This window comes from Lissotriton helveticus, chromosome 7 (assembly GCF_964261635.1).
Source record: "Lissotriton helveticus chromosome 7, aLisHel1.1, whole genome shotgun sequence".
Classification (NCBI taxonomy): Eukaryota; Metazoa; Chordata; class Amphibia; order Caudata; family Salamandridae; genus Lissotriton; species Lissotriton helveticus.
Window position 1 is genome coordinate 841893283 of NC_136068.1, and position 17844 is coordinate 841911126.

General features: G+C 41.7%; 1 protein-coding gene across 1 annotated transcript in view; it reads left to right on the plus strand.

The window, feature by feature from the left end:
- The window catches only part of CTNNA1 (catenin alpha 1), a 420641-nt gene that overhangs the window by 58046 nt on the left and 344751 nt on the right, over positions 1 to 17844 (plus strand). The window contains exon 2 of the mRNA XM_078653347.1: positions 7213 to 7318. Within this exon, the coding sequence (XP_078509473.1) occupies positions 7214 to 7318 (105 nt within the window). The 5' untranslated portion in view covers position 7213. The remainder of the gene's footprint in view (positions 1 to 7212; positions 7319 to 17844) is intronic.

Here is a 17844-nt window from a genome sequence, read left to right on the forward strand (position 1 = left end):
TCCGACGCCTCTCAGTCCGTCCATCAATCCAACTGCCTCAACATCCTTCTCTACTCTCGATGTCCACAGGCCAGATACTCCACCCGAATCTGACATCTCTCAGATTATCGGCTTGGCTCCTGAGTACCGAGAATTCTGTCACCTAAGCATCCCGCAGGAGTGCAAAGAAGTCCTAGCTAAAGCAAGAGCAGTTAGCACGAACAAAACTTATTCCTTGAAATGGAAGCGCTTTTGTATTTGGTGTAAAGACAACAATATACACCCTTTTAGAATCACTCCAGAGCAGATACTGCCTTATCTCCTGCATCTGGCCCAAACAGGTCTTGCGCATGCTTCCATCAGGGTACACCTGGCAGCAATCTCTCGCTTCACCAGGTCTTCAAAAGGCCCTTCACTATGGTCCAACAGACTGATAAAACAGTTCCTTAAAGGGCTTTACAGATCTTTCCCTAGACCAAGACGAATACCACCAACGTGGCATCTGAATATTGTACTCAATCAGTTAATGAAACATCCATTTGAACCTATCCATAGGGCTGAACTCAAATACGTTTCCTGGAAAACTGCACTTCTTTTAGCTCTAACATCAGCCAGAAGAGTCAGTGAGTTGCAAGCTCTTTCGATACAGGATCCTTTCTTGCAATTTAGAGAAGACAGAGTCATCTTAAGAACCAACCCACGTTTCATTCCTAAAGTCCCCTCGGACTTCCATCTCAATGAACCGCTTGTGCTTCGCTCATTCTTCCCGAACCCAGGCACAGTGGCGGAAAGATCTCTTCACTCTTTGGACATTAAGAGATGTCTAAAATTTTACCTGGACAAAACAAAAGCTTTCAGAAAGACCAAACAACTTTTCGTTGCCTTCAGCAGGCCGAGAAAAGGCATGCCACTCTCCAAACAATCCATTTCCAGATGGATATCGGCAACAATTGCATTTTGTCATGACAAAGCCGGACGTCCATTACATTCCTCAGTCCGAGCACATTCCACGAGAGCTGTGTCCACATCGGCAGCACTATTCGCTGGTGTACCGATTCTGGATATCTGCAGAGCGGCCACCTGGAAATCGCCGCACACCTTTACCAGACACTACTGCCTGGACACGGAACTGATGCAGGATGCAGCTGTGGGCCAAGCTGTACTTCGCCATCTCTTCCAGTAAAGATGAGCCTTCCTACTTCCCACCGTCCTGCAATGGTATGCACATTTATTTACTTTACTCTCTATATTACTGATGGTATCTAGTCACATGATATGTATTATCTCAGACTGTTATATTCCATCGCATATGTGCATAATGTATTGCTTGCTATTCTGATTCAGGCATGTGAATCTATGAAAGACACCCATAATACTGGATAAGAAATGCGTTACTTACCTGTAACAGCAGTTATCCAGTATTGGTGTCTTTCATAGATTCACATGCAACCCTCCCACCTCCCCAGGAAGGACTCATCTCTCACTACAGAGCATATCTTACGTCTACCTAGCTTGGTGCGTACGAAAATCTGAGAGACTGAGGCTCCTGGCAGGAAGGTTCTAGAGGGAGGTGGTAGCTGATTGGCTACCTTTGGAATTTGGTCCTTTTCACAAAAGGACATAGATAGGCTACTAAGGCAAGGCCCTTAGGCCTATTTTTCTCTATGTATGTCTATAGGACATTACTTTTCTATTACCGGGGCTCCCATCTCGACGACGGGGAATGATTCAGGCATGTGAATCTATGAAAGACACCAATACTGGATAACTGCTGTTACAGGTAAGTAACGCATTTCTTCCCAATGGCACAACAATACTGCGGGCATGAGGCCACAAAGACCTATGCAACACAAGACCAAGAACTCTCATACTGCAGCCACCGGCTACATACAATCATGTAAAAGACACTTGACTAGGCAGTATCTTGGGTCCCGTTCTAGGTTGAGGTGGTGAGATTGAGGGTCTTGGATGTAACTGACGAGGGGGAAAAGGGTTAAATACCTTGGAACCAAACCTTGACACATAGTTACAACTGTATAGACCCCATTTTTGCATATCTTAGTCTATTATAGATTGAAACGTATAGGGTCTGGTTGGTCTGGGAAGAATACACCACTACGTGGAGGACGATACGGAGTTAAACACCCTTCACAATTTTGGAGTGATTGATAAATAACTAGCTCATTAACTTGAATGGCTAAGTCTAAAACCAATAGCCGGTGCTGTAACCTAGTTGGTGCGTTACCCAACGGCACCATCCTCTCCATATAGAAGAAAGGGCAGATGGCACCATTCGAGTTTTTGAGGGTAGGTGGGATAATGAGCTTTGCTTAAAGCAGATCTGCTGCATATATATTCTTTACACAGTACAGGTGTAAAGACCCGATTAGTTAGAATTTTGCCCAGCTTTATCCTTACTGTTCTAAAGTATATCGATTCTGGATGACTCCTAATTGAAGTTTCAGGATCCCCTGGCAAGATTGTAATTGCATTGATATAACACTTACTACCTCTGACGAAGGATTAAGCGTTTTTCGACGAGTAGCCTGCTACTCCGAACCCGAAAAGGATTAGTGGTGAGTTAGTATAGGGAAATATGAAATTAATTTGAGTGGTGGACATGTGTCTTTTAGTTGGATTGAAAATGATAGTGGAGGGATTGAAGAGGGAAGGGTCTAGAAAATGTTTATTTGGAGATCAGAGCAGTAGGAGGAGGTTTTGGGATGAGTAAAGGAGAGATGGAGGGGGAAAAAGTGTCTAGAGGTGGATGTAGGGAGAAAGATGGCTTCGCGTAAACTAAGTCCCTGTCCACTGCCATCGAATGCACATTTGTGGTCCAAAAACTGGCAAGCAAATGTGCCTTCCTGACATGTGCTGCTTTATAGCTCATTTATTATAGAGTGCAGATGTTATTTGCATAGCATATTTTGCTCTAAACCTAGTCTGGAACTTAAGGAGGATCCTTTTATCAATGTTCCAGACTTCAAAGCTCTTAACTATGATCTAGGGATACATTTACATATCCCTATCCAACAAGGCAATCCGCTTACTTCAATGCAATGTTTGTTGTCTAATTTCATAACGGGTTGAAAGGTAAATACTCCTAACAGTTTTCTGCCAGTGCTTAGCGCCAAAATAAACAAGCATTTGCAATGCAATATGTCTCATTACTTAAAGTTTGAGCTATTGGCCTTGCAAATAATAATGCAACGCCGGGTGCTAAAATTTTCAGTAGGGCGAGACATGTTGCATTGTAAAAAATGTTTTCCTTTAGTTTTATATAGTACAAACTGGACGCTAAGGTATCGTAGCGCTTTACATGACGGACATGCACATTTTGTTTGTTGGGCACGGGGAGATTAAGTGATTTGCCCAGGATCACAGGATGTTGAGTATCCCTGCCAAGACTCAAACCCTGTTCTCCACAGGCCTCGGAAAATCATAAAAATCTTATTAGACCTGCAGTTCTAGTGACTTAACAAATCTACTCGGCCTATTTCTAATGCTCCTGACCTATTAACTGGTTTCAAATGATGTGAACGTGGGCAACTATTTTAATTAATTGAGTCGCCATTGTCGTCATTATCACATTTGAGAGCACCATTAAATGCTAGAGTTCAGCATGTCTGCTGTACAAAACTGTTTGATTTAATAGACTAAACCTTTTTATATGTAATACAAATCTAGCCACAGGATACACATGACCCCTGACTTGCCTCTTAGTTCATTAACAGCATTGTCATTAGGGCAGGAATGTTTCTCAAATCCTGTTTAAAATCACTTTTAATAAATGCATAACTAAAGCATGAAGTGGTAGCACGCTCATTTGTAATCAGCAGATTCACATCTAGCGCTATAGTTAAGGTTCTACTTAGTAAGTGCTTGAAATTTGGAGGAACGTGTTCTACTTCCTTATTTAGTTCCTTATTTACAGATCGTATATAATCTGGTTCACATCCTCCCTTTCAGAGATTTCTCTCACAAATGTTTAGTATTTAATTCCATGCCCTAAACTAGAGCCCACAAAATGGCTTTGACTCTTCCCCCATTACAAATATCTGAAATGGGCCCACTGTTTTCATATCCATGCCAGATTGGTTTCAGATTCCCTTTTTGTACTGACTTTGTGTCCACATTTTCACAATGTATACATAATAATTGTATGTATGTATTTGCATATATGTATGTGTGTGTGTGTGTGTGTGTGTGTGTGTGTGTGTGTGTGTGTGTGTGTGTGTGTATATATATATATATATCCGGAAGATCTGGCAAATATATATATATATATATATATATATATATATATATATATATATATATATATATATATTTGCCAGATCTTCCGGAGTTAACGAAAGAAGACCATCTACCCTTTTGTCTGCAGAGTACTTTCTTATTTGAGGACTGAAAGTCATTCGTCTCCACTGGTTTTGCTTTGTCACATGATTTGCATGAACTACAGCTGCCCTGTTACCCTTCCTTATGCCAATGTTATCCATTTTTTTATTTTGTTAAACGTTTAGGCATTATATGCTAGCTCCCTACTCTAAAAAATAAATTGGTTGCCCACTGCCCTCTCTTCCTCTCTTTAAGCCCCACTAGTGACTGAGATTGCCTTATCCCTGTCTCTGAATTCTCGATCATAATGAAACTTAAATATTGAGGCCTAAATGTCTAGGTCTTCCATTTTTGAGAGGCTTTGACCAGTGAGGAATTGGTACACCTACTGCTCCACATGAATGTTATGGCTTCTACAACTTTTCCTTTTGAGAGAGCTCCATGTATTATAGGGTTCGCTATTCTGTCTGCAGTTTCATTTCATGTCCCTCTATGCTGAGCGGTAAATGAAGAATGCTGCCAGATAAACCATAGTACTATAGCATGCTAATAATCCCTCCTAGTTTCACTGAGTTATTTGACCCTTATTTGCTGCCTTTCTATCACATATGGCCTTTAGAATTGTACCTGGGCAGCTACAGTGTCGAGCCCCTTGTGCAGAATTGATAAAATGGTGTTTGGGAGGGTAGCTGTGAGAAGCAAAATGTGCCTTCCCATTTGTAGCCTTTTTAGGTCGAGCCTAGAGTAGCGCAGGCGCTGCTTGCTCTACTTTAGTAAGGGGGTTTTCAAAGTGCTACTAGAGGCTTTTGCTGGCCTCAAGCTTGCGTTCACGATCGCGTGCACGCACGAAGCCGCCTCTGTCTTTTTTCCGTCATGGGTAATTAAGTGCCTCGCAAGCTTGAGGCCAGCAAAGTCCTCTGGTAGCACTTTGACTTTACCGTGTGTTTGTAAATGCTTTTTATGCAGAAAAAAATACAGCCATCTGCATTTCTCCTCCTTTTGTTCGCTTTTTCTCCCACCCTGCCTTTCTCTCTTACTCTTTCTAGCTCTAATGGTCTGTTGTGTGTCTCTTCCTCAATCTGCCTCCTTTGAGTTGTCGTCCTCTCTATCTCTTTGTCCACCCCATGCCCAATGTCTCTATCTGTTTCCATGCATTTTAGCATTCAAGCATTGGCATAGCCAATAGGTCTTGCTTTGGGACCTTAGAAGTGTTTTGGTATCCAGCACAATAGCCTTGGTGCAACAACATCAACTGTTGCATGGCTAAACACTTATAAGGTCCCAAAGGCAAGACCTATTGGCTATGCCAATGCTTGTTTTGGTACATGGAGTTCTCACTACAAATGAACAATCCTAGAACTCCAGAACAAAACAGGATTTTATTTCGGTGATTTAACAGTTCAATCCAGACAGTTGTATAGAGCGGCAATGAGTACAGCCTTCAGCATATATATTTCAGGATCCTGTAGCAGTATTTAAGATTGTTAAAAAAAAAAAACTTTAAAAAATGTTTGAACAATTGTTCTTAGTTTAGAACATTTTACATACCTAAACATATATAAATTATAAAGCGCTTATTGTGGTGAGTTATTATAGTATGTAAAGCTATGGAACGGTGGCATTGTAGAAGTTGGCTATATGAAAACAGTTACTGGTAGTAACCACCGTTTTTAAGTCCTGTTATAGATTACAAGTGAGGTGTTATTTTGCTGAGGCAATGCACACTCCTGGTATTCATTTTGAAATCCTGGTATTAACGTTTCAAAGTATTTGCTTATCTAGTTTTAAGATTTTAGCCAAATGGTTGGTATTGTAACAATAGCAAATATAGTTCAGTTCACTCACCTGTTTTATTTATTTTTTCACATGGATGTTCATATTACAGGTCTTATGCGCCTAGAAACGGTACCCTTTAATGGTACTCTATTTATGCTCAGAAGGCTGAGATGATCATTGGTAACAATAATATTAATAATAATAAACAGAGCTAGTCTTTACACTAACACTGTGTGGATGTCCGTTTAATGATGAACTCTGTGGTTTTAAAAAAAAAAAACTGAAAGCTAGAGTTGTGAATTCTGTGCTTCTGTGGAAGCAGAAGAAGACTGCTGAACATGCCGGATACCCACTTTGTCTGTGTTTGATGTTTACAGCGACCTCCGTTCTGAATAACGATCAGGTGACAACTAAGTAGGCCATAAGAAGCCTTGTACACATACTGCACTTTTAAGAACTCTGACTATAGTTTTTCCACACTGATAAAATCGCATCTGGCTGCAACACAATGAGCTTAATTGGTTTTGGACCAGAGCAATGTATTCGCCCCTCAGTGTGCGAAATTACGTGGCGATAAAGGCACGGCTAGGATTTTGGTCACACTGTATCTGCAGCATCTGTGTCTGCACATTTATGCCACCGAGTTTCCTCCGAACTAAAATCTGGGCCAGCCACATAAATAATTGCAAGTAATGTTCTTTTCGGTGAGGCCGCTGAGATGGAAGGGGAAGTAGCATTGGCCGCGCGGCTGCAAAAGTGAAAGCGATCACATGGTGGCTGCACGCAAGCTTGAGGCCACCAAAAGCCTGTGGTGGCACTTTCAAAAGCTGCTTACTAAATGTCTTGCAGAGCAGCGCATGCGCTGGCTCAGCGAGTTCTAAAATAGGTGGGGTTTAGACCGTTCAGTAGATGGTTGTAGATGCATTTGACCTGCGTCTTTGTTTAATCCTAGGGTAGTGTGGTAGGAAAGTTGATGGATAATTGTAGGTAGTCATGCTGTAATTGATGCTGCCGTGCTTATGGAACTAATACACTTATGTTTTTTGTTTGGTTTGCAGGTTTGCAGGTATTGTTCAAAGACTTACTCTTGTTTTCCTTCTTTCCTCTCTTCCTTTTTAGAATGACTGCGGTGAACCCTGCAAACATCAACTTCAAATGGGACCCCAAGAGCCTGGAGATCCGAACGTTGGCAGTTGAAAGGCTTTTAGAGCCACTAGTGACGCAAGTGAGTTTGCGAATGTCTATTTGTGTCTCTGTAACCTACTTTCTCTTCCGTCTAGTTTTTAGTGTGCATTGTAAGCAAGTGCTTCTTGTTATAGCAGGAATTTTCTGTGAGCATAACCCTAAAAGTAAAAAAACCTTCTTATTTAAATTTTTGCATTGATATCGCAAAACAAGAAAGAGAACAAACAGTCCGACTCAGTTCCAGTACCTTCAGCCATTAGCATTTAACATTATTTATTGCGGGCGGTATAAGGCACAGAACGGGTCCCTAAAAGTTGTTCTAGGCCCTCCAGTGAGCGATGCAACACAGCTTTTTCTGCTAGATAAAATTTGAACGCAATCCTCTTTGCTGTGTTCTACATTTCACTTATTGTTTACATGATGATCATGTTCATGTATTTGGCTTTAGAAAGGGAACTTAAGTTCATAGATAATCCTTCTATATGTTTTTAAGTAGCTAACCAGGTGAGCCTGTGTAGTGTCTCATGGAGATGACTACTGTTTTTTGTTCCAGGACACTGGCTCTGAAGGGATTGGCATTTATGGAATTGTGTTTTTTTTTGCCTTTCAAAATAAGGATGGCTGTTGAATCATTCTGAAAATAGTTATATGGCGTTGCTAGGCATACTGGTAGTCATGATGTTTCAGAGTCGAAAAGTGTGATGATTTGTCAGTATAGAAGAGGGCAGTTCCTTTCAGGAAAAAAGCCGTAGAGCTGTGACACATTCTGGAGAATTAGTACTTTGCCCTGGGTGTGGAGGCCATGTCTAGCAATTATAGCTTTGTTGCACCTTCCGGGTGCGTTTTGCAAAATGGGCCTCCTGGAAGCAGATCCTTTTCAGTTCTGTGAGATCAGAGACTTAAACCGTAGAGAGTTAGGTGTTAGGAGTAAGCATGTACTAATCTCAGTTTTCATTAGCACAGCAGTGTTAAGGCAGAGTCTGTAATCCATGCGGAGTATGCTTTTTAGGGGGTTCAAATTAATTGAATATCTGGGTAGATATTGCTTTAGGTCTGGGAATGTTTTTTCAGGGACCTTAGGATGGCTGAACTCCTTATTGGTTTCTTCTTCCAAGGGTACTAGCATACACACGAAGTGTCTTCAGCATAGTAAGAATTTTATAAGTGAAGCTTTCTACATTGGTAACCAGGGCTCCTGCTCCTCGATCTTAAATGTTTGCTAAATTCCTTGTTTCATCCTGATGTTTAACGCTGATGTATTTGGCTTTGTTTACCTGCATCTAATGAACAAGTTATGGTAAATAATGTAATGGCCGGATTTAGGCTGTTAGACAAATGATGCCTTTCATCCCCACTCGGATAAAAACTGCTAGCAATATTCTCATGCACTGTTACTATTTGATCTATACAGATCTTTGAAACAATCAATTTAGAATAAGGGTCTGTATGTCAAGTGGTCAGTGTGTAAACTAAAGTGCATTTACATGCAGTTTATCAGACTTAACTTTTTGTGATTTGTGCTCATATAGCAATCTAGCATGAATCAGGCCCTCCTTTGGACACCTCTGCTATAAATATTATCTAAATTCTGTTGTGCGTTACACACAAAATGTTATCTCAAAGATCTAATGGTGTACATGAGATATGGAAAAATGAGGCCAGATGAGAGAAAGTGAGCTATTTTTTCTGGCCTGCTTTGGGTTTTCTTCCCATGAACAAATCCATTTTCGAGTACACTGGAGGAGCTCCACACAACACTGTCCCATTTGTCAGCAGAGAGCCTCTACTGATTGCTCAACCCAAAGTTCGTCCCAAATTGAATGATGGTGGCTACTGTTCTGTCTTCAATCAAAACACAAAGGAGCCCTCTGGTCTAAAAAGGAAAAAATGTGTCAAGTATTTCTTTATTCGGTTTTTGTCACAGAAAAAAAAAACCATAAGTAAATTTCATTTTCAAATTCCACATTAAAACGAAATACTACCAATAAGAAAACTATTGTTTATAAAACATATGAAGTTGTAAAAAACGTATTTACGATATAATTTGTACAACATTTCCTTTTAAAAAGTTCTAGCTATATACATAAAACCTTAAAAAGGAACATCATCTCACATTTTACTAGCACGATTGGATTATTAAATTCATACTGAATACAAAATTTGTTACAAATTTGATCGATGTCGAAAAATACATTTCAGAAATTTGACGATGTGCTTAGATATCCACTCCTCACCCAAATACTGTAAAGAAAGCAAGGCAGGACGGCATCTTCTAATGCCAAAACGTTTTAATATCGGTATCAGCCAAATCTTTCTATGTTCAATGTAATACTTACAGAAAAATAGGGTCTGAATGGTTGCCTGAACAGAAGTGTTATCACACGGACATGATGGTAATTCTAAGTCCCAGTTGTTTCTCTTCGGAAAGGCAACCAAACGGTGAAAAACATTTAACCTAAATCTGGTCAAAAGAAATCTCTCAAACATAGGAAAATCATAAGTTAAATAAGGCTGGATAGAAAAAGTGGTTTGAACGGCCATAGTGTTGTACAGATGGTTTAATGGCCTCTTTAGTCATTCTTATTTCTTCTAGGTGTGCGAGGCACAACACCTGTAGTGCCTTCCTTGAAAATGACCGAACTGAGGATGGTACAGAATAACATTTTTCCAACCCCAGGTCATTCAAGAAACGTTTTATATATAATAACCAGCCGATTTTATGAGAGTGGTCCAGAGACATACAATCTAGAATGATTCCCTGTGTAAAAACATTCTTATCTGAAGACCAGAATCGATGCCACAGAAGGAGTGGTTGTATTTTGGCTATATCTGATAAATGTGAAATCCCCAATTCAGTATAGCATGAAAAGGTAGGTGTGCTCCTTGGTACTGTTAAAAGAAACCTCAGAAAGGCATTTTCCACCACTTGCAAACTGTTAGTATTTACGTACCCCCACACACCAGCCCCGTACAGTGCAACTGTTTGGCATTTGGCTGTGTATATCTGTAGGAGCTCTACGAGGGCCATTGTGGCTCTCGTAAGATGGAGTTTCCTGGACTCAATTGCTGGTTTCCAGTTGAGTCTGTGATCTATGATAATTTCCAGGTATGGATACTGATCTGTGGTGGCCTATTTCTCTTTTTCTAAATAAATACTCTTTGACCTTTTCTTTCCCGGTCCTGCAATCATGACAAAAGTTTTTTTTAAATATTTATACGTAGGTCCAGGTTACCCATGAATTGAGAGTATCTATCTAGCGCCTTCTGTAGTTCCAGGGGGTACGGGCCAGTATCACCGCATCGTCTGCGTAGAGAAGAGCTAGAATCGGACGGGTGTTTATTAAAGGAAGGTCCCGGCTCCCATTTATCATATCCCTCTCCAGCCCGTTGGTTTAAAGCGTGAAGAGGAAGGGAGCCAGGACACAACCTTGTCTGACTCCTCTCTCCACTCCAAACGGTGCGGTTAACTCGCCCTGTGTCCCAAACCTCACCCTGGCTGATGAGTTAGAATATAATTCACGCAAAAAAATCACCAATGGTAAATCAACCCCCATTTCCAATAAAACGGACCAAAGTTTGGTGTGGCAAACGCAGTCGAAGGCTGCTGACAAATCTACGTATACCATATACATCGAACCTGCCTTCGCACTAACGTATTTACCTAGTAGCATTGTCAGGTTTAGGGCCTGTTCAATAGTCCCCAGACCTTCCCGGAACCCAAATTGGATGTCTGAGATAATCCCGCCTTCGACTGCCCACTGCTGGAGGCGTTCAAGACTGACTCTGCCCGCCACTTTGCCCAGAGAGTCCAGCAGTGAGATCTGGCGATAGCAGGATACCTCCTGGCGGCCCCCCTTCTTGAAAATAGGGACCATGATTGATTTAGACCATAAGTCCAATAGCCCCACCTCGCAAGATGCCCTAAGTACCCTAGTCACAAATGGGGCCCACAGATCTAAATTTGATTTAAATAGATCTATTGGTACCCCATCAGGGCCAGGGGCCTTACCGTTTTTACTAGATTTTAAGGCTTGAAGTACCTGTTTAATAGTAATATCTAGAACGATTGGATAGGGTGGTGCAGGTTGAGCTAAAATTATATTTTCTTGTCCCCTGGTATTAGCTGGACCTTTCGCAAAAATTTTTGAAAAGTGCTCCACCCAAACCGTTTCGTCTATGGCCACGTCAATGATAAGTATCTTTATTGTCAATTAGGTATGGGGATTTAACCACTGCCCAAAAAGTAGAGCTATTTTTTTGTGTGCAGCTTTTATGTAGCTGATCCCATAAAGCCTGTTTTAATTCGGATTTCCTGTCCTTAATCGCTGCGTTCTATTCCCTCCTCAAAATTGCTATTTCTTGAGGGACCCTATTGCAGGGCAATTTTCAATTTGGAATGGGCTGCTGTGCACCTATGATTAAACAACCCCCTTTTTTTTGATTGGATGTTTTTTAATTTTACAAAAAGTGCCTCATTTATTGCATTTAAAATCACCCTGAAATTACTGAATACTTCCTCATCTGGAGTATACAAATCTAAGCATTTGAGAATTGGAAGGAGTGTTGTGTTTAAGACTCTCCTGGTGATCTCTGGAGGATCAACTTTCTCCCATTTTATGGAAAATCCATTGGTTCTATTCAGATTTAGGGCGTTTTGCTTCAATGCATTAACTATACTTTGCGTGCAGTGCTTATAAAGCGGTCGAAATGTTATACTAAGCGCACAGTGGTCGCTCAGTACATTTATGTGTGTTGCAAAATTTGTGGCACGTTCTCCAGCTATATTGGATATAAGGATAAAATCAATGGTGCTCTGCCTGCCCCTACCGAGGAAGGTTGGATCATACAGCTCTGAGCAAAGATTCTTTTTGTTTGCAATTACAAGATCCAAATCAAAAAGTATTTCATTTAAACAATTGCCAATACTTGAATGGGAAAAATGGGCAATTAGATTGTCATTTTCGTCTGTTATCCCACAAAAAATGGGGTTGCTATGATGGCATAGATGCTGGTTAAAATCCCCACCCCAGTTAATTGTTGCGCCTTTTACAAATCCCCTTGTCAAGACGGATAATTGAAGACGCAGCTGTCGCACTACTGTCAATAGTTCTCCGTCTGGAAGGTTATTATAAAAGTTTACCAAGAGAACTGAGTCCACTTTATTAAAACGAAGACTGAGTATCTGGAAATTGGCCTCCAGTTTTATAGGGGTTATTTCCAGTCCCCCTATCAAATTAGAAATATATATATAGTTAAACCACCTTTTGCTCTGCCAGATGCTACAGCTAGGGCAGAGGAAAAGTACGTTTTATAACCTACCAGGTGGATTTCAGTGGTTGTCCACGTCTCCTGGAGACATTATACCAAAATTCAGAATAAAATTCAGCCAGGTGCTATTGTCTACCTTAGGGCGAAGTCCCGCTATATTCCAGGAAAGTATCCTAATTGAGGAATTATCTACGCCTGGGTTATTGTCCGATGCCATAGCAAACGATATCAATCCCGAATCCGCGTTCGATCTAAATTCCACAACCTTTTCCTGGGGAAGAGAGGCTGGCACTATTTCTATTAGCCGGATCTGCTTACTGCCGGCTTCAAAATTGCCTCTCACCCGTTCAGTGGGTATTATTTCCGCACGCGCTTTCTTGGGGTCCAATATGTTGATCAGTTCACCTTGAAGGCCAGTCTTTGGGACCACTAACATATCTAGTTGTTTAAGTGTGTAGTGGTCCCTGGGCACGTGGTTGGGGAGTCAATCTACTCCTTCCAAACCGGAAAGCGTGGTGAAGCGATTAAAGGTGGGGATGTTCTAGCTAAAGTTACACCTATATGGGATCCGGGATCTTGGAGGATTTGTCAATAAAGATTGAGGGTAGAAATAACTTAAATCATGTGTCGAGATTTCTTCCCCGCGTCTCTCAATGTACAAATCTCCAATATGTGTAATTACTCTATGGTCCCTAAAGTTAATAATAATAACGTCCCCTTTTATATCCTTCGGTCTATGCCCCACCCAGTCAAGTCTTCTTGCATGAAGGATTTCGCCATTGATGTTGGGAGGTAATGGTCTGTTATTTCTCAACCAATATACAACTTTATTTTTAAGTTCTTGATAAACTTCAGTTTTTCCAACCTCTAATTCCGGTACCACAGTTAATACCACGACATAGGGTGCCGCCTCCAGTGGCAGGTCTATTTTTCGCAGGTTTACTCTTGACTTCTTAGCTGAGGGGGGCGTCCTAGCGGCACTTGCTTGGGAGCTGTCTGGTTTGTTAATGTCACCACCCACTCTTACTCCCCTGTCGGTTATAATGGGCTTCTCTACGATCGGTGGTGCCAGATGTTCTCGACGGGGGCGGGAGATGGAACCTCATTGTTCATTTCATTTGTTGATGTCAGCCCTAATGGTATGATGTGTGTGGCCTGGTTCTGCCTTTGAGTTGTCAATTCCTTAGTTAAATCGGTAATGATTGCAATTGCCTTTTGTATGGACCCCAGTTGTTCTGCCATTCTTTTGACCCCCTCTTCAAGAGGTAATAAGAGATTTAACCAGTTGCTCGATACTTCCCATTAGGTCTTGAATGTGATGACCGGGTGGGGGAAGGTGGTCTGACATGGTCTCCCTTACAACTGTTCCTACGTTTTTTAAAGGTCTCGGAAGTACTTTCGGTGTTTTTGCACATCTACCGTTATGACTGTTCCCCCTGCGCTTTCTTTTCTTTGATGTATGCCATTGTCCTGTTTCGTTATATATTTTCTTTCTCGGGATGTCCTTGGGGATATTGTGGATGAATGTTCCTCCGATGTCATTTCTAAAAGTGTATCTATGTTTGAATCATTTATGTAGAGGTCCCTGTTTGATTCAATTGGGTCTGTTCTATCTTGTAGCTGTAGGGGAATGCTAGTGTCCCCAATTAGATCTTTTGCCCTACTTTCAACTGGTGGTGTAATCGCTAGCTGGATGAGACCCAGGGACGAGTGTTTGTTATATAGGTGTTCCGAGGACAGGCGCCGTTCCGTAATAGCTATTTCACGTTCCAGCACTGAGGCGGCCCTAGTTATGAATTGGTCTAATGTCCCTCTGACAGACCCTCCTACCAGCGATTTCCTGCCTTTGCTAAGGCGTGAACTCATGTTCCTGTGGAATTTGTTTGCAAAGACTAAAATCAGATGCACTAAAAAAGAACAAATAAATTGATAAAAGAAACAAAATAACAATAAAAGAGTGATAGGACTGTGTATTACACGGTGCAAAGTTATATTAGTCCATTGAATGTAGACACTAAGGGGATACCGCAAGCTTACTGTAAGTGTATTGATGCACCAATGTAAAGGGGTTGGCCCAGCCCAGCCTTGTCTGGCCTCGGACAGCCACAGACGGTCCCGCCCTTATCCCGGGCTTCTCATGGCGACGCCCGTGAGGCGGGAGGCGTTCCTCAGTTTTCAAGCGCCTCCGGGCGCAGCAATGGCGTCACACGTGCGCCGTGGCCCACGGGGCACCTGGGGATTGTAGTCCCTGCCCTCGCGGCGATGGTGTGGCCGGTGGAGCAGCCGTTCCCCTCACGGCGGTAGTGGGCACAGGATTAACGAGCCGTTCCCCTCACTGCAGGATCAAAAAGGTTAGCACTCGAGTTCAGCGTCCAGAGAGGTCTCCCAATGAGCGCTCGGCGCTCCTCAGTTTTCAAGCGCCTCCGGGCGCAGCAATGGCGTCACACGTGCGCCGTGGCCCCCGGGGCACCTGGGGATTGTAGTCCCTGCCCTCGCGGCGATGGTGTGGCCGGTGGAGCAGCCGTTCCCCTCACGGCGGAAGTGGGCACAGGATTAACGAGCCGTTCCCCTCACGGCAGGATCAAAAAGGTTAGCACTCGAGTTCAGCGTCCAGAGATGTCTCCCCCCTGTGTTGGCTGACCAATAAAGGCATCCCTTTAAAGGTCTGTTTCCCTCACCCACCAGACGTGGCATGCTTCATCATTAGGGAACCTCCTCGCACCATGAAGCCTAGTCATGATGGTAGCTACAACCCCCTCGCTGAGAGGTAGGTGCTCAGGGATGTTTTGTATGTAAGTAGGGTTATTACTAAAACCCAGTGCGTGATTACAAAATGTGGTGAGAGACACAGTACTAGTGATTAAGTGAATTAAAACTAGTTACAGGGTTTGCCACATGTCCTTATTCAAGCTACCATGTGCTAGGATTAAAAAACAGGGGATACAACAGGAACCATTACCAGTCGTACTATGGTAAGATCAACATGTTTCAGCCAGTGACTTAGTGAGTGTTGTGGCTTTATTCAGGATCCAGTTTGAACTACTGCTGTGAAAGTGATGTATACAAAAGAAAGTGCGAAAATACAGAATATTACTTGGATACAAAACCAATGATCCAAGGTTAGCAGGATGGAGGATTCACTTGTCGTACCTGCAATAGTCTGGTATAGTGCCTCAACGGTCCTCGGCATAGGTGCTCAAGGTGCAGGTGCGTCTCCAACCTGTTTCAGTACATCAGGTGGAAATGTTTCTGGCCATACCAAGGTATAGGAGCATCCCCTACTGTCCTTTCTTCTAAGCTTATTAGTAACTAGCTTCGGCTGTAGGTGCACTAGACACATTTGGAACTGTATGGCCGTAGGTGCTGGATAATTGTATGTAATAGACTATTCATAATTCTTTGACTGTGTTGAAGGCTGAATAGTCATGCATGTAATGTTTTTGATATGTAAGATGTTAATATAGAACTAGATGGGAAAACTTGTCATGGCTGCAGCATATTAAAATTTAGGGTTGCAGTGCCCCTGGTATGACTCCATTTTTCTTGAGTGCGTCACAAGCAGCAGCATGCTACTGTATACATAATAGCATAACTGTAACCAGTGTAGGAGGCAAGGCTAGTGGCTATACAGTATCTAGCCATTGCGTGATAGACACTAGGAATTCCTGTACAGTCAATAGGTTATATTGGCTTCAGACATCAAGGATCCTTGAAGATGGGTCCTAAACAGAAAAGCATCAATAAGGGAGCAAATGGCCCATGGGTGGAAGCAATAAATTCATAGACTGAATCACACTGATCGATTTAGCTAACGAATGGAGTTGGATAGCGGTTATTATATAATAGATATTGAATTGAGGAGAATTTGTGAGTGTTCGGATAATGCAAAATGCAAATCATTTTTTATAAATTAATAAAATATTTTTGAGATCATAGACTTGGCAGACCGATCGACACAAGTGGTGAAACTAGCATGGTACGCCGTAGACTACCTTAAACAAGTGAGGAATATGTTAAGTAGTTTCATTAAGCCTCTATTTCCAAATACATATTTCCCCTGAAGATGTACAAAATACATTGAGAAGGATTAGGAAAATGAAATGCTCTGTTGAAGCAAAAACAAGTGCAATGAAAGCACTTCTAGCCTCATGTCAAATCATAATACATTTTGAACAATGTAAATCTAAAAAGCTAAAGGAAAGTCTTTTTGCTCAAACAAAAAGGGACATAAGTTCCAGTCATGGGGCCAATGTTGCCTTTCTCAGTATTGTTGGGCAGTTGCATTTCCAGATTCATAACATTTGCTTGAAGATGTCCCTCTGGCTAAGTGTGGATTCCTGGACCAACTTGTTGCTGTTTGCCTGTAGGAGCCAAGAAGCTGGACTATTTATTTAGAGAACAATTACTTTGACCAATAGACTACACAATGCCCAACACATTATAATGTGTTTGTAGATAGACTGGAGGATCTGAGACCATGTTGGATCCAAGACCTCCATGCAAGTTTGCTGGCTTGGAAGGTAGTTTCATGGTCCTGCTGTGTTGAATAATGATCTTCCTTCCGACACTGCTGGGATACATCGGTTACTCAATTCTGCATAGAGAAACCTATGATACCTGTGCTAAATCATGACAAAAGATTGGTGCAATAGCATAAATTAAAATGATATGAACTTAATATAGGATTAGACCCTTCTGTGCTAGAGGAAAAACTGTCTAAAATTTCCCTTTAAAGGAAATGCTCTGGGAAGGAGTTTCACTGACAAAGACATATTGACTGCAAGTTAACATGTCAGCTAGGAGGAAGAGAACCCAATGAAGTAAAGCAGATTACCTACTGCGTAAAAGGTCATTAGCTTGCTACCACTATTGTAATTATCTTTCACAAGATGCATGTAGCAGAAATTACCTGGACTGAAAGCACTGTCAACTTGTAGACCTCATTAGTCGACACACAATCTATTGAGTGGTTTGTAGATAGGAATATAAAAGTTATTAACCATGATTGCGGCTCAAGCATAAATTGTCTCTGTTGCCATTAATCACAGGCTCAATCCAATTTTATAGGATCCGCTTATTTCAGATGAGCTGAAATGAAAAATATAGACTGCTTGTATAAATGGAAATTCATTTTATGAAATACTAAACAAAAATTAGTCTGTAGTTTCTTTAGCTGAATTTTGAGGATTGTAACGCACTGACCAGTCACTCTCTGTACCTCTTCTCACACTTTTACAGTGCCTCATAGCCATTTCAATTTTCTCCAAATTGATAGCACCAGCTTCTCTCCCACTCGGT